The 18,240-nt window shown below is 38.3% G+C and overlaps 1 protein-coding gene across 3 annotated transcripts in view; it reads right to left on the bottom strand.

Moving 5' to 3' along the window:
- ZNF385B (zinc finger protein 385B) overlaps window positions 1-18,240 on the bottom strand; it is a gene marked incomplete at its 5' end in the record, with an annotated part of 302,804 nt that overhangs the window by 1,471 nt on the left and 283,093 nt on the right. For all 3 annotated transcript variants that reach the window (XM_080798477.1, XM_080798479.1, XM_080798478.1), the window contains 3 exons: window positions 1,460-1,561; window positions 2,130-2,308; window positions 3,160-3,405. In XM_080798477.1, the coding sequence (XP_080654603.1) occupies window positions 1,460-1,561; window positions 2,130-2,308; window positions 3,160-3,405 (527 nt within the window). The remainder of the gene's footprint in view (window positions 1-1,459; window positions 1,562-2,129; window positions 2,309-3,159; window positions 3,406-18,240) is intronic.

The following is an 18,240-nucleotide window of genomic DNA, read 5'->3' as shown; positions in this document are numbered from 1 at the left end:
GGAGGGAGAGAAGCGGGGGCGGGGTGGGGAGAGGGTTTTGAATAAGCACCGCGGACATCTTTTCGTGACACGCGCGCTCAGAAGTCAGCTTTTAAAACATCGTGCCTCTCTGAAGTCAAGAAATTATTTTCACAGAGCTGGTTCTCACAGGCTCATGGCATACCTTTGCTTTGATTTGTTTCCGTTTCAACTCTTTTTCTGGGGGTCTTTGCCCCTGGGGACTAGGACGCGGCAGGGGGCGGGGGGGGAGCTACTAAAACTATTTTGTGCCGCTTCTTCTCACAAAGAAAAAGCAAAAGTACCCGAGGGTTTCCTGCTTAGATAATGGAGCTCAGTTTAAAATTCTGACTACTCCTAACCCACAGTGCAGCCCAGGGAGAGGTTTTCTGGGCGGGGGGGCGGCGGGGGGCGGGGCATGCCTGACCTCCACCTCTCTGAAGAGCTGCGATGGGTGAGGTAACTGGGGTTCGGGACGTTAGGGCCCTGGTAAGCGGCACGAAAACAAAGTCAGTGTGCTCCTGTCTCTCTGGCCACTTAAAGAGTTATTCCCTGAAAAATTGCAGCTAACTCAAATTTCTGTCGTTGGGAATGATCGTAAGTGTGCTAGAAACGTTCTCTTTTTAAAGGAATCCCAAGGTGGAATCTTCCTGTGAAGTAAGAAATCAATCCCTAATTTCTCTCTTTTGCAATCAGGAGACGCTTTGCACACTGGATTTGTTTAATGCAGGTAACACCTGCTTGCAGCATCAGATGGAGGCTTTGCAGAAGCTGGGAGCATCGCCTCCAGCTGGCCAATCCCGCTTCAACCTCAAATAGAATGCCACACTGGGCTAAATCCCAGGGAGATTATAAAATCCATCCATCTGGGTATTTACATGACATCTACTGTTGGAGCCCCTGGGTATTTTTGCAAAGAAACTGAAAACAGCACATACTGAGAGCAGGTAGGACAGGCTGAATACCAACATGCCTGCTAGACAGGTTAAGAGACAGTAATACAAACACCCACTTTACTTTCTGGAGAAGGGGGGTGAAAGGGGAGTGGAGGAGGGAGGAGAGGGAGTCTCTAGAAGGGAGGGTATTAAATGGATGGAGTTCTGTTTTAGGAAGGCAAGCCCTCTTCCCAGGTTCAACACATTCCAGGATTCCTCAGGATTACTTGTCTTTGTTCCTGAGCCTTTATTTTTTCTTTATATGTTAAAGAAGGTAGTCTTTTGAAAATGTCCTGGTAAAGAATGAGGTATTAACTCTTAAAGAGGTTCAGTTTCTCTTCTCTAAAGCAGTTTCCTTCAAGGTGACCTATAGCAGGGACTACTAAGCAGTTCCTTCTAAACTACTGTCTACGAGGGCAGGGCGATGAAATTCAAAGCCTTTCAGGGCCAGTTAATCCCCAGGCCCTCCTAACCCACAGTCCTTAAGGTGGACCCACAAAACAGGTGAGCAGGTGAGGTGAACTTACTGCTAAAATGCTTGGGCTCCGCTGGAGTTTGTTGTAAGGGCTGTATTTCGGCTTCAGTGGTTTCCCTGCAACTCGATCCTTATGCCTTCGGCTAGAAATGTGCTGAAAAAGGTTGGATGCATTAGCTGAATCTAAATGTGAGCTTTATTCCTAAATAATAGGAATATTATTTCCTAAATAGAGGTAGTGGGTTGCTCCATTCCCAGTTCTGGGTCCGCAGGTCAAAGGCGGTGAGGGTATGACCACCTTGCTCTCAGCATTCAGACTTGCTCCCCACTCAGTTGTAATGCTTCTCTTCCTTTCCTTTCTCTGGAGTACTTACCCTGTTTGGCCCGTTTTTACCATCGTGACTGATGAGTCTGTCTCCCCAACCAGATTTTGGTCTTTGAAAGACGGGCTGAACATCTTGTCTTCCAGAAGTTCCTGCTCGACTGACTACAAACTCCGGGTTGAATGCTGTGCTCACCTAGCCCAGATCTGACGTGTAATAAAGATGCACAAGTATTTGGTACTAACTTTTTCTTCCATAGCACCTGCACATCATATATTGTATACATCGTAGAAAGATTAGTAAATTTATCTGTGAGCATAGTGGGAACCATTATATAGATTAGATACACAAGCCAGTGGTGACCCAAACAACAGTGAATACTAATTCAAGATACATTACCTGCTTGAGTTGAATTTCTGAATTAACATGAACATCACAGATCTCACAATGAAATGTCTTGTTCTGAAGTCCTGAGCCCTTACTGCCATTCTGCATCTTTAACCTTGATCCAGGCCTAGGATAGGACTTAATTGGACCAGCCCCGTTACGAGCTTCAACCATGGTCTTGTGTTTAGAACCTAAGGCAGCAAGAAACATATAATAAGTAAATAGCTATTTAAGAATCGAATAGAATATATGTATAGATCTGTGTTTTCTTATCCTTGAGAAGTTTATCTTCAGGCTGAATTTCTCATTGCTTTAAAAAAAATCATTTTAATGCTGATTATAAACACTTTTTATTTATTATAAACAATCAGGCTGATTATTCAACACATTTTTGTGTAAAAAGGGAAAACATGAGTATATTATGAAGAAAATATGTAAAATATAGAGAAGCATAATAAAGATTACCCTGTATTTTCACCACTCAGAGATAACCATGGTTATCATTTTTTTTTCAGTTTTTATTTTGTCTATATACTAAAAATATACATATTTTCAAAATTGGGATCATACTAGTTATATATGCTGAAAATTTCACAGCAAATCATATACCTTTTTAAATGATTACACTTTAATGACTGAGTAATAAATTCTCTCTGTTGGATTACTATAGTGTATTCGACATTACCCTACTGAGGGAATTATAAATTGTTTCCCTTTTCTTCTAAGTGTGTTGCAGTGAATATTGTGCATGGATATTCGTCTTCATCTCTGTCACTTCATCATAATGAGTTTTGGGAAATATTAGATGCTTTTGAGAAAATCAAGAACAGAGCAAGTTTTATCTCCAATTTGCTTTAAACTTCTGCCTTGCTGCTTCCAAAATTATTATATCATACTTTTCTTAAAATCACTCCTTTGAATCAAAAAAGCAGAGAAGACAATGAACAAACCTAACGTTTGAACAACAAAAGATACGGTATTCTGCTGGGAAAAGTTGGGTTTTGTTATAAACACTATTTAAATTCAAGTGATAGCTGCTAACCTGTGTTGTGTGCCTCTAGCTGTGACAGGGAGTTCACAGCCACTTTGCATAGTGAACAATACAGTAGTTTTTTGGCTTTTTCTTCTTCTGATTCAGAAACAGTACCAGGAGCTCCATTTGTGCTCTTCGAGGGAGAAGTGGCTGCTCCAGGTGGCAAGGGTGCTGTGCCAGATTTGAGGAGATAGGATCCCCCTTCGGAGCCTGATGGCTGACTGCAACTGTTGACTTTTAGCTTCCCTTTGTCTTCTAAGAGAGATGCAGAGAGATCATATTGAAGCTTCATATATCGTATCAACACATGGAAAATTGACATAGAGGAATTAACGATAGAAAATGGATTTCCGTATATAGTTTTAATCTCCAGCACAGATTTTAGTTCATTGAACTTGATTGAAGAACTCCATGCCATCAGTTTCCAATACTACCTCACCCCAAGATTATGATGACTTATGAAAAATGACTTTTTTTCCTCCCACTGGTAGCAGGTAATTTTCTGAGATCCTTGAGTTGTAAATTATGCTCCAGGGAAGTTTTTAATGTAGAGGAAAACTAACTTCTTTCCAATACGAGTACATGATATGTTGGTAATGTGAAATAAGTCATTCATCAATGGTAGTTTCATTTGACTATTCATGCTTTCATTATGACATGAATATAAAGTAAAATTCAATTTTTTTTTTTTTTTTTTTTTTTTTTTTAAGATTTTATTTATTTATTTGACAGACAGATCACAAGTAGGCATAGAGGCAGGCAGAGAGAGAAGGGAGGAAGCAGGCTCCTTGCTGAGCAGAGAGCCCGATGCGGGGCTCGATCCCAGGACCCTGAGATCATGATCCGAGCCGAAGGCAGTGGCTTAACCCACTGAGCCACCCAGGCGCCCCCGTAAAATTCAATTTTTATACTAAGTTAGCATTTTAACTTTGGGGTTTTGGGATAGAGGTGAGGGAAGAAACATGGTTAATTTTGGTTATGGTTAGTTAAACTTTTGCTGCTCTTTGAATGGCAAAGCAATGTATTTAAAATACAAGATGCAAAGACTTCATTCATTATATTTATGCCCGCCAATCTAAATTCTAAGGTGTTTTTTAATTTTGTTTTGTTTTTTGATAAACTCTACCCCCAACATGGGTCTCAAACTCACAACCCTGAGATCAAGAGTCACATGCTCTACCAGTTGAACCAGCCAGGCTCCCCTAAAATTTTAAGTTTTAAGTAATGACATTAACCATAAGCACAATATGAGGATTAGCTAAATCATTTATAGACATCTTGGCATTTTGATCATGTAGCTCCTAAATGCTTCTAATTCTCAAGGCCCATGTTGCAAGCTATAAGAAGGCTCAGAGTGACTTTAACAGAATTTCACTCTTCAGGGTCCATTTGCTATCCAAGACAGGTTCTGTGCAGTGGTCCTTTGGGAAAGAAACTGGAACTTCTTAGGCAATAGCCCAATCTATCACACATTTAAGTTGAGTAGAGCTGGTGCTCTCAGAAAATGTCTATTGATCTGTTGATAAACTCATATTAAGAGGGGAAGGAAATTAAAACTGAAAACGTATTTGATAATTGTCTTAGCTAATTTAGATCTGTGTATCATGGGCCTGGATCACCAAGAGAGAAAGAGTAGGGGAACAGCAACACAATAGTGTGTGTCTTTTCTGCAGATGGGGCAAAGCCAAAGGTTTGATATGCATCAAAAATAATGGGAGATCATACTTCTACCAGTTTGATTTCAGTATCAACAGTTGATTTCCATTCCTTTTCCTGCACTGGATACATCCAGGTCAAGACTAGCAGGGATTCTATAGATGAATTCCAGATCTGGATGGTGTTTGGAATAAGTAAATGCTCAGGTTCCTTTTTTATCCCTGGGTCTCACAATGTATATTCCTTTTCAGCAAGTTTATTAAAACTTCAGGATGCCATGAAGTATGACGGAAAAAATCTTAGACTTTTACTAAACTGACCTTCGTAGTATGAGAGAAGGAAATAAAATCAGTCTTCCTAAATGGTAACAGTAAGTAAATTAGACTGAAGATGGTTTAAGGCTTGGAATTCTCTCATCTATAAGGATCCTTCAGAGTGATTTTACAGTATTACAGAACTCACAGAGCAGTGAAATAATTCAGTAATCTTAACATTTGCACCTATGGAATTACTTAGTTTTTTGTGATGGAACTCAAGTTATTGCATAGCAAAATCTTTGCTTCAGGTGTTTCATAAGATGTTTCAAATAAATTTCACCTAAAGAATCTGACCTGTTTTAGTCATTTACTCCTTCTCTCTCTTGTTCGTATTTATTTTATTGTCTCTTATATTGATCTCCCTCATATCCTCTTATATTTGTAGAGAATGTTACAATTTACAAGGTGTGATCACTTACATTATCTTATTATCTCTCAAAACAAACTTGTGAAATAGGTAAGATTGAAAATAATTATTCCCATCTTAAAGATGAGAAAACAGCCTCCTCAAAATTGAATAATGTCCCGCAGATTAGTAGGTGGCATAAATGAGCATGATGTTTTCTCTAATTGTTCACTGGGTAGTATATTCATCTTCCTGTACAAAGGGTGGACTTCATATGGCATTAACATTATAAAAGGCATAGAGTAGTCACTGCAGATGTGGTAAAGCTGTTGCTTTCTTTAGTTTTAAAGCATATTTGCTTTAAATGAAAGTATCTAGCCTATTCAATAATCATCTGATTCAGAGAAGATGGACAGAATTATCTTCTTCTCTCTATTCCTGTTTCTTTAAGAAAAATTATACATTTCCTTTCCATATCTCCTTTTAAAAGAGGTCATTTATTCATTAACAAATGCATATTAACAAGATGCTAGTAGCTGACAATGTGCTAGACACCGAAGAGAATAGTGAATAAAGTAGGTGTAGACTAAGAAAATAGAAGTATAGCAAATGAGATAGTCACTCAGAGATCTCTAATTTATGACAGAAACTGGTAAGAGGCATGGGAGCATGGAGGAGGAAATGATTAATTCTGGCTAGGAAAAAAGAGACATTCTTCATAAACGAAGTTATATTTTGGCCAGGTTTTGAAGGTCAGATTTATAGAAGCATAGGAGGAGGTGAGGAGTAGTAGGAAGTGAACAGTTGGAGGTGGAAACATGTGGAAATGCTTAGGTGTTAGAAAGCTTGGGGGTTGCTTGTTGAATACCTGCTAGCTCAGCATAGGTGATGCAACAGGTGTAATGAGAGAGATTATTATAAAGGTGAGTTGAATCAGAAGGTGGACAATATCTTAAAACTTGTAAGATGGATAACAACGGAGGCCATTTTCCTTTAAAAATATTAAGACATATGGTATGTTTCCATAAGTTATGTTTTACTTTTTATCCTCTAGATAGGCCAGAGTCGAAATCTCTGTGAATACAGGGATAAATTTTGACCTTGAAAAAGTGTAAATGGTTCCATCATATTCGGGGAATTCTGCCATTGGATTGATACCAGGTAGTCAATAAAGCAAATTCTAAAATCACCAATGCAATAATGTATTTGAATTTTGGAATTCTTTCCAGATGTACAAATTTATAAGCTTCAAAGCCAAATTTTTTTACTTCTCATTTTAATTGTTTTATATTGTTATCAAAATCCATCCTGTTATTTTTGTTTCTTTTGGCATTTTTTAAAAGCCTCCTTATTTTGTGTATTTGAAAGTTTAATGAATGTACTGTTTACTTCTGTTTCTTTTAATAAAGATACATGTCATCCGGAACTTCTGGTTCATGTGAATTCCATTTTCAAGTATTCCCCCACCTAGTGTTAATTAGCAGGTCTTCTGACTGCCTTCATTATTTTCTGATTACTCAAATGCCTTTAGGTTTTATCCTACAAGACTTTGAAGCAAAATTTGCTTAGCTATATCATAATTGCCCTTTATAACAAATATCTGTAATTTATGCCTCCAAGCGAATTTAATTCTTCAAAGTAGCTGCCCTGGAAGGTTCCACATTGATTTACTTATTTTCCAAAGTTCTAAGCATTTTGAAAACTTCCCATTTTGGAACTGTTTTCATATCTAATCAATAAACCAGGTGAAGGAAATCAGTCTTCAAAACTTACTCGTCACAGCTAATTTTTACTCTAAAACTTTACCCAGTTTGACCCATCTGTTCATCAAACTTAGCACTATATTCCTCAAACACAGCTTCAGAGGACTAATAAGCTAACACAGAAGATGAAGAGAACATGCCAGGGATTCTGGAAGCAGCTTTCAGAAACTAATCCTGTTGGTAACTAGAAGACTGATGTCCACCTACATGTCTTAATTTAAAAAACAATCAAAGTAATACTATAACTACATTGTAGATCTTATATTTTGAAGTAGAACTCTGGAAGCTATAACCAGTTTTATGATTCCACTTACAAGGTTTACTCTTCAGTTTAATGTTACTAAGCTTTTTCTAACCGGGTTTCAATGGTTTAATAACAGATACATATGTTACATAATAAATTTGTGTTCAGTGTAGAAAATAAAGTCAGACAAACATTTAAAAAAAATCACCCATGATTCCATCACCTAAAATAAGCTTTTCCTGTAAAGAACCAGATGGTAAAAATATGTTAAGCTTTGTAGGTCAGACTGTTTCTGTTGCAACTATTAAGCTTTGCCATTATAGCAGGAAAGCAGCAACCAACATGGCTATGATCTAATATAACTTTATTTACAAAAATAGGCAGCAGGCTGCCTATTTATGTTTAGCCCACAGGTAGTACTTTGCCAACATTTGACCTAGATTATTATAATGATAACTGTTACTTCACACAATTTAAACAATAATATATGGTGAATAGACAGAAACGGGTGAATAGATACATGTGAACAGACGGAAACATGAGGACACTAACATTTTTCAATTAGCAGTAAATCAACAATATCTTTTCAGGTCAGTAAATGCAGAGTTGGATCATGATTTATAACAAATGATATTTACTTATATGGGTGTACTATAATTTATTCAACTAATCTTCTTTGATATTTGGGTTATTTCTGGTTTGCACTTTTACCATGTTAAAAAGATACCGAATGGCAGTTTGGTTGCCTCAGAATGAAGGACACAAGCCCAAACTGAAAGCAATTGGCATCAAGTATCTCAGCATCTTAGAATAAGTCCCCAAGGAAACCCAGACAGAAACGTGTAGCATTTCTATGAGGTAGCAGAACTAATCCTGTTACCAACATCCTATCACGCACTTCCTAGACTATCTAAGGATCAGAGGACTCACTGACATCATGAGCTTCTGTCCTGATTGGATGCTCCTCAATCTAGCCAAAGTAGTAAAACCAGAAGTACACGTAAGAAAGGACACTGGCATTTCATTTTTCAGTCTGGCAACTTCGGATGTTAGTCATCTGCCCCTCATACCAGGTGAAGTAGGGAAAAGGAAGGTTGGGGACAGATGAGCTGGACCAAAAATGGTCAGAAGTTGAGGGACCTATAATCTCACTTTGGCATATCAAGGTTGAATGAGTTTTCTTTGGGTCAATAAGACATCTTGAAAGGCAGTCAGGCTTAAGCCCTATTACTGATAACTGACAAGAAGGCTGAGCATCAGGATCCTGGCAGCAAGAGGCAGAGGAGTGGACTTCTCTGGTGGCAGGACCTACAGAAGGATTGGAAGAACCACATGAAGACCTTATACATGTTCCTCCAGAGAGAGGAAGCGTCTGGACACCTACCATGCAGAGGGCATGAATGACTGTCATTAAGTACAAAAACATTTGTCCTTTCTTCTCTAGTTCCTACTCCTATCTGTAACAATTGGAAAGGGCAAGCACTAGAAATTATAGGATGGGGAAGAAGGGAAGAGCAGACAATGCCCTTTCCCATGGCCCAAGCTGAGACAGGAAGAAGGAAGTGTTCAGTTGGAGAAGAGCTTTAAGTTTCAATAAGACCAGACTTTCTGATATCTGATGTCTTTGAGGAATGAAAAAGGGATAGTCAACAGAGGAAACAGGCAATCATGTTTACTCCGCTGAATTCATAAATTCAGTAAACTGGCTTTATAAATAGCATTGTATATAGACATCTCTATATACTTGCCTAATAATTTCCTCAGGACCTAAACTCTGAAGGGGAATTACTGGCACAAAGGGCACGTATGTTTTTGAACTTGTGATGCACATTGCCAAACTGTGCCCCAGAATGGTCACACAATACTCTCAAAGCTCTCTGTCTGTAAGAGTGTGCCAGCTTCTCTATATCTTTATCAGCCGAATTATCCATTGCCTTTGCCAATCTGACAGATGAAATATAATAACTCATTATTAATTTGATTTGCATTTTTATATCAATAGGGTTGAATATCTTTTCATAGGATTAATGATGATTTGTGTTTCAAAGTGATTTTTTAAAAAAAATTCTTAATTCTGAAAGGGAGCAAACTTTTGAACTAAATGCATTTTTGACAGTTAAAAAATTTTTACCCATAATAAGAAGTAAACTTTACCATAATAACAAGCTTTCTCTTATACACAACTAGTAATGTTGTTTGGAGCATGGTCCTTAGAAGCTGAATTCTGAGCCTCAATACTATTTAGGGAAATATGCTTTTTTTTTTTTAAAGATTATTTATTTTTTCATTTGACAGAGAGAGAAATCACAAGTAGGCAGAGAGGCAGGCAGAAGCAGGCCCCCTGCTGAGCAGAGAGCCCAATGCGGGGCTCGATCCCAGGACCCTGGGATCATGACCTGAGCCGAAGGCAGAGGCCTAACCCACTGAGCCACCCAGGTGCCCCGGGAAATATGCTTTTAAGTAAAGCAACAAATTGGCCTAATGATTGCTCCAGGAAGTTATATCTTACAGTGACAGAAGTAACAATCATAATCCCAAGTCAATGGCTGACATGAATTGAATACTCACTATGGACCAAGAGCTGCATTAAGAACTTCTATTCATTATCTCATTTATTTTTCACATAAACTAATGTGGTTGTTAGTTACTATCTGTACCATTTAATTTCTTTTTTTTACTGAGGTATAACTTATAAACTGTAAAGTACATAAAGTTTAATGAATTTATACATATGCATACATTTGTTGAACAGAAGATATAAGACCTGTAGGAAATACAGGATGCAAGATACTGATACATAACATATAAAGCTGTAGATGTTTCCACCTTTCTAGAGGGCTCCCCTGAACCTCCAATCAGCTGATACTCCCTCTCCCTCTAAGGTAACCACCATTCTCATCTCTATCAACTTAGATCAGTTTTGCCTATTTTTGAACTTCACAGAAGCCAAGTGTATGGCTTCTTTCACTCAACGGGTCTATGAGATTCATCCACGTTGCTGTACATAGAACTTTGTTTCTAAGGGCTGAAGAGTATTCCATTGTATGACTATGCCACCAGTAATCTATTTTGCTATTGATAAGCATTTGGAATGTTTTCAGTTTTGGGCTATTTTGAAGAATGCTACCATAAGCCTATTTATATGTGTTTCTGGTAGACATAGATACTCATTTTTGTTCAATGTATATACATGGGAGTGGAATTGCTGGGCCATTAGCCATCTATCTCCTATCTACCTACCATCTATCTCTATTGAGCCTTAGTAGATTCTAGAGACAGTTTTCCAAAATGGTTGTGATTTATATTCCTGCCAGCAATGCGTGAGAATTCCAGCTGTTGTACACCCTCCCCAGCACATAGTATCAGTCCTGTCAGTCCTTTTGGTTTTAGCCATTCAAGTGGAGGTGTGGCGGTGTCTCAATGAGGTTTTCATCTGTATTTCTCTACTGACTGATGGTATTAAACACCTTTGCCTATTTTTATTGGCCAATTATATGCCTTCTTTTGTGAAATGCTTGGTCAAATCTTGTGTTGTTGTTTTTTAGCCTGAGAAAAGTGCTCAGGAAACCAAGGCCACAACTTTAACAGAATTGTTCTTTGTGCTTCCTGAAGTCACTGAAATATACTGCTGGTTACTTCTTTGTACAATTACATTTTCCTTTTTATACTTAATATTTCACTAAAAAGAATTAGCAACAGAGGCATGCAGTGAAAAGACTGCTTGTCATATTCTTTCTTGCATTCACAAGCACCTTGTCCAACATCTCATTATTGTTCCAAAAAAAAGGCAATGTCTGCATTACTGCTTACCACTTATTAAATCATGTTAGCTCACTTTCATAAGGAATTCTGAAATCATTCTCCTATTTTATCTTCCCACTTTCTGAATAATGAGAAATTAATGGGTGTCAGTCACAGTGTGTACTTCCTTACGAGTTGTGCACTCTTGTGAGAAGTGAAGCTAAAAAGCCTGTGGTGCTCTGTGTCAGACCAAAAAAACAAAAACAAACACAAAAACAAAAAACCCAAAAAACCCCAAACTCCTGAAGCACAGCAAACCAGTATGCTTGTTGACTGGTGTGCTGTGGAACACTTCCTCACCATTGGCTTCATTTGTTCCTTTCTTATCTACACATTTGACACAGTAAAAGTGATGGAAACCACCAACTGATGACAGATATTTTAAAAGTTTAAAGTGGAATTGGAATTGCATTCAGACAGTTAATGGATTTGTGTGTGTGTGGTTGGGGGGGGGGCGGGGAAGGCAGCAGCACACAATCTGCAAGATGAATAAGCCAATTTGGTACCTTGGCGTTCTTTGCAAAACAAAATGTAATAAGAGGTGTACAGATGCTAGAGCATCACTATGTTGGTAGACACACAAAGAAAGGGACATTCATTTCTAGTGTAACAGGTCTGCACCTGTCTAAAGGAGCAGGAAGAAAAGACCAACATGGCAGATAATGATCAGAAAAAACAGTCAGTTCCCCCCTTTTATTTATTAAATGTTTTCCTGAAAGGTATGTGCAAAAAGATCTTGGAAAACTTGGTAATAATTTGAATGCACTGTTTAAAAGGTTTTTTTTTTCAAATTTAAATTTTACTTAATTAACATACAGTGCAATATTGGTTTCTGGAGTAGAAATCAGTGATTCATTACTTACAAACAACAGCCAGTGCTCACCACAAGTGCCCTCCTTAATCCCCATCACCCATCTAGATCATCCCCCAGCCACCTCCCTGTAGCAACCCTAAGTTTGTTTTCTATTGTTAACAGTCTCTTATGGTTTGTTTCCCTCTTTCCTTTTTTTTAAAAGAATTTTTTGAAAGCATGGCTCTCATGGCAATGCAATAACCACATATCCTTATTTTAAAATTGTATAATCTTACAGATTAGATTTGCTTAAATTAGAAACATATATAGTGAAAACTTATATAGCTGAAGAACAGGTCAATAAATAAGACAAAGAAAGAGGAAAACAGAGATTCTATAAGGGGAATAAACACAGTCAGTCAGCCTCCCCATGGAAAATTTATCCTTCTTCTTAAGTTCCCTACCAATATCACCAACCCCATATTAGCAAACGTCTGGGGTCTTGTTTCTTACAGAAATGAGGAAGCTGGATGAGTTTGTCCCTGATGTTACCTTTTCTTCCATTTGCCCCTATTTTCTTTACATCTCTGAGGAAAAGGTGTATGCTTCCATCTGTCTATCTTGTACACTTTTTCTCTATTTCCTATAGTTCTGGCTATGTTTTTTCTACTGGGTTCTTTCTGTTTACAAAATGCTGAAATTTCCGTGTTCCAAAAGTCATCCCCTGACTTGGTTCATTCCTGTAGTCTTCCACCTGTCTTCCCTTTGATGCAGAACTTGAAGTGGCCATGTGAAGTGGGTCTTCTACTTCCTTTCTTCCTGTTTATCCTTACCCTCCTGAAAAACCAATGGTCTCTCTTCAGTTTTCTCTTGTATTGGCCCCAAATTCCTTCTTGAAGTGCTTTTCCCTCTAGATGTCCACAGACACTGGCCTTGCCTGGTTCTCCTTCAACATCTACCACAGTCCCCTTCTCCAGCTCCTATTCTTTTGCCTAGTGTTGGCATTCTTCAAGATGGCGCCCTTACCCTCTTTCAGATGTCATATGATCTAATTCACTCTAATAACTTCTACCACATTGACATAGATTCCTAAATCTGTAGGTGAAATTTCTACCTTCCTCACAGGAAGTTCAAGATCCTTTTCCCCTAAGGGTCTGTGGGACATCTATTTTAGATGTTCCATGGGTATTTCAAACTCAACCTGCCTGATACTAAATGAATGATCTCCACCGAGGGGCCATACCAAGTAGTCCACTTATCAATCAATGACATTACTAGTTATACATCAGAACTCTCAGCAATGACTCTTAAATTCTTCCTTCTCTTACCCTCTATGTTTAACGGATGACCTAAGTTTATTGATACTATCTTCTAAATATTTCTTCTATCAGACTTATTCACTCTTTATCCAGCAGGCATTTCTTTAGCATCTATTATGTGCCACTGCCTTATTTCAGGCTCTCATCCTCTGTGCATTGCCATTAAACTTCTTTCTAGATCTTGCAACTTTTAGTCCCCAAGTTCATTTCCTCTCTTCTTTCCTTGCCTATGCTCTCATAATCCTCTTCATATAATTATATTTTGATCTTGCATTAACTATAATTTTTTCACAGTTACAGTTCTTACCAAGATAGAGAGATTCTTGACTCCTGCAACAATGTCCTAATTCATCTTTGTGCCCAATGTACAGAAGGCTATAGGTGGGCAATTAGTATGTTGAAATAAGGAATGTTCAATTCAATGCAATGCCTTTTAGCCTCACAAATAAAAAATACCAGAAATTCACTGTTAATGGCTAAATCATAAAGTGAAATAAATATAGAGAGAACAGACATTTCTGCTGTTGATTACGTAAAATACTTGTATCATTGTTGTTGAAAAAATATATATAAGCAATCAATATTTAATGTCATTTGAGGTTGAAATAATTCTCTTAAGAATGGGTCTCCTTGACATGTACTAGGGCAGAGTCATAACAACAAGTACATTGTGTCAGGTCCAATATTTTGATTTGATAAAATGAACAAATCTATAGATTTTACTATTTTACTATCTTCTTTATTAGGAATCCTACATAAGCTTACACAGAAACAATAAGCCTGTACCTATGCCAGAAAAATCTAAAGCACATGTGAAAACAAAAGAGAATCAAAGTATAGCCCATCCTCTTTGCAACTAAACTGATATCCTGTTCTCACGGCAAGGTTTCAGTCATAGCAACACTATGAGTCTTATGTTTGTAGCTGAACAACCCATTTTAGCAATGTTGTAAGCAGTCATTAACAAATAACATCTTAGTATATTCATCTGAATTGTCAACAGTTACATGATTGATATATTTATGCAATAATATTCTTTAAGAAATTCCAAGTACTATGTTTATGCCATTATTTCATTTTTTCCACCCTTTTAGGTAATAGATGTCCATTACTGAAGGTGTCATTTTGCAAGGTTTGTATCTTAGTGATGATACCACTCATGACCTACTCAGATCCCTAAGGCCCATAACCTTTATGCCACATGGCCTGAGACTGACCCAGTACACTTGGAGTCTTCTAGCACCATTTAGCTACTTCCAAGTAGATTTCCTCATTTAGATTTGATCTAACTCCAATGTCCCCAAGCATTACCCAGCATAGTGCAGACTGGTTTATCTCACAACACCTACTAAGTTGGTTGACTTGCTTTATTAGTCACAGGACTTCTTTGTTGGAAAATGTCTGATCTCAATGCCTCACTTGGAAGGTGAACAGCTAAACAACCTTTGGAAACAGAAAGCATTCCCTATATGGCTTATGCCATTTTGCAGATATGGAAAACAAAACAGAGTACTGTCTGTCATATCAATTACAAGCCCAGAGACAAAGTAGCCAAGAAAAGACACAGAAACTAAAGCTAGTTTTAAAAATTCTCAGAGCACTCAAATATTATACACTGGGTCTGCTGTGGCTGGTGGGGCCCTTCCCATCTAAGGCTACAGCACCATGCCTCCAGCTAAAGCCCGGAAACTCTGCCTCTTCAAACATGGTGGATCACTGTGAAGCTTGCTAATTACTAATTAACTACGTTTATGACTGATTTTCATATCTTGGCCTTTAGACTAATCCTGGAATCAGGGAAAATTGTCTATAAAATTGACTCTTCATTGAATCAGAATCTATATGTCCTTACTTTATTATTTTTTTAAGATTTTATTTATTTATTTGACAGAGAGAGAGAGAGGGCACAAGTTGGGGAGGGGAGTGGCAGGCAGAGGGAGAAGGAGAAGCAGTCTCCCTGCTGAGCAGAGCCCACCAGATACATACGGGGCTCGATCCCAGGACCCTGGGATCGTGACCTGAGCCAAATGCAGACACTTAACTGACTGAGCCACACAGGCACCCCTCTAGGTCCTTACTTTAAAAAAACAAAAACAAAAGCTTATTTATTTGATGTAACTTAGGACCTATGAAAGTTAGGAGACCAATTTTCTAAGTTCAAAATTGTCCCTGTACTGTCTTCTGCCAGACTGAGATCCTGAGTTAGGATATCCCGCTCTTTCCTTTTGAAAGCCTGTGTCAGTTGGGGTCTGGCCGCTGGGCTGCACCCTGCAGTGATTCTGTGGTCCAACGAAATGACAGTCATTGCCTAGCTCTGCATGACAACTGCCCTGTCGTCCTTCATGCCACTTTGTTGGGGAGCAGATCCTGCCAGTCCCACACTCAGATAAAACAGTGGCATCTCCAAGTATCTCCCTGTTAAAAGCTGGCAGCCCACACTCTGTATCAATGAGCTGGCACGGATTCTGGTGAACGTGTCACTTTTCTAAGGGAGCACAAAAGAGGGCTTGTTTGCTAGAGCTGGAAACTAATGAACAGCTTTCTCCTATTTTGTGTAGTTTTCCAGCCATTTGACTTGTACAATAGAGAAATCATATTTCAACTTCTTCAGGTTGAAAAATTGCCCCCTTTCCGATTTGTCACTGAGAGATGTGAAACAGCTCTTTCTGAGGCAGCTTTATTATGGAAAATAGAATAAGTAACTCCTGTCACTCAAATCAAGTCCCTCAGGGAGTAGGTCCAGTAACGATTCAAAAGCCAGGACTAAGAGTAAAAATTAATTTTCGAGGTAGAATGAGAAGCAGGTTCTTTTCCTTCTAAATGAATGGCCCTTTACAGGGGAAACATTGGTTCACAAGGTATAAGGAAAAACATGTGAATTCTGCTCCTCCCACCTCTTCCCTCTCTAGACGCAGAATTTAGGGGTTAGCTTTGAAGCTCCAGGTAGGCTGACTAGACAAGGGAAAGGTCAGCCTGAGAGGTATTGAGGACACTGTGTCTTTCTTTATCTTAAAAAATGTATCTTTATTTAATAGAGAAAAATTTTTTTAAAAATTACTTTCTTCAAATGAGCTCATTGCCTCAGGCTGCTCCAGGGAGACGGCTGTGGGCAGCCACTCTTTATGGATTATCGGGATACTGTCTGTCCTAAGGAGACAGCTGACTTTCAGGGGCTGGATTGCCCAAGTGTAAGAAAGCTACCAGTCCTTTTAAAAATACACTGACTGCTAAAAGCCAATCATAATTTCACATTTTGAATCTAGCATTTGTGCCCAAATTCAATCTACTGCTTTATTATGAAATTGTCAAGGCTAGCTTTCTATTTAAGGCCTATGGGTTGCAGGAGAAAGTCTGTTGACCATAGAGAGTCTCCTTTTAACATTAAAAGTAATGTTAATTCAAGAGACCTGGGCAACCAAAGGGGTTCATCCAGAGGTTCTCATCATCTAGATCCCTTAAGAATACTGTGACATGGGGCCTTTTAGCTACAAATTTCTTTCCCATCCTTCCCTGAGACATATAATAAACTCATCAAGTCATTGGAAGAGACTAGGCCACAGGAATCCATGGCACCAGAGAGGTTAAGACCCTCTGTGTTTATGCCCATCGCTTCATGCTGCCTTCTTTCTGTTCCTAGCCATCATTTCAACCACCTTTTTACCAACACCCTAAATTCCCTTCCTTTTCCCCAAGAGTCCTCTCAGTGCTTCAAGTATTTAAACCAGGCTGTCTTTCACATCTTAGTCCCGTGGCATACTGGTCCTTCTGATGAATTCCTCTTTCCTTTCTGAAACTGGGGCCCCTGTTTGCAAGGCTACCTTCTTTCCCTTCAGGCAGAGGGAGTTTAAATCCTCTGCCTAGGACTTCCTCTCCCTGGACAAGGTCAGTGCCCCTCTCTTTTCATTTAGCTTGTCATTATTTGTTCAATATTTGCTCTTCCAGACTGTTTGCTCTCAGGAGGGCACAGCCCAAGTCTGCCTGATTCACTATCACATACCCAGTGCCTAGCATGATGCAGTGTATTCCGTGGTGGCTTAATAAATACATGCAAATAAATACGTGCATGAACAAACCATTTTCTAACTTTTGATCTAGTGTATTACATGCATTTTTCATGTTGCTTTCATTTACTCTAAGGCTGCATAATATTGTAGTGAGTGTAAGTACTTTATTGAAATAACTTCCCTGATACTGATCATCTTGTTTCTACTTTTCATTAATAACAAATACTGCTACAAGTAGGCATTTTCAAATGTAACATTTTATTTTTTTTTACTTTGTATTTAGGATTATTTCATTAGTATAAATTATAGGAAGAGGAATTTACTGGTCTAATGGAATGAACATTTTTATGTACTTTAAATTTATTCTGTGATATTGCTTTCTAAAAGGATTCTCTCGATTTAAAATGCCATAAGTAACATAAACAGATATCTACTAGTGGTTTTTCAAAATACTCAAAAAAACTTTTTTTTAAAAGATTTTATTTATTTATTTGAGAGAGAATGAGTGAGAGAGAGCATGAGAGAGGAGAAGATCAGAGAGAGAAGCAGACTCCCCAAGGAGCTGGGAGCCTGATGCAGGACTCGATCCTGGAAGTCCGGGATCATGACCTGAGCCGAAGGCAGTCACTCAACCAACTGAGCCACGCAGGCACCCCTCAAAAAAACTTTTATTGGATATTTAATCTTATGGATTAACCAAAGGACTGGATAAAATTTTTGTTGAAAGAATAAAATAAGTAATTTTTCCTCAACTTAAAATGTGATACCTTAATTAATTTCCCACTTAGTAAAAATATTTTCTTTAAGAGCAGAGAACCAAGACAAAGATATTGTTGTAGGAAAGACA

The sequence above is a fragment of the Martes martes genome (genome assembly GCF_963455335.1).
Source record: "Martes martes genome assembly, chromosome: 3".
NCBI classification, from domain to species: Eukaryota; Metazoa; Chordata; class Mammalia; order Carnivora; family Mustelidae; genus Martes; species Martes martes.
This window is presented reverse-complemented; position numbering and strand designations above follow the sequence as displayed.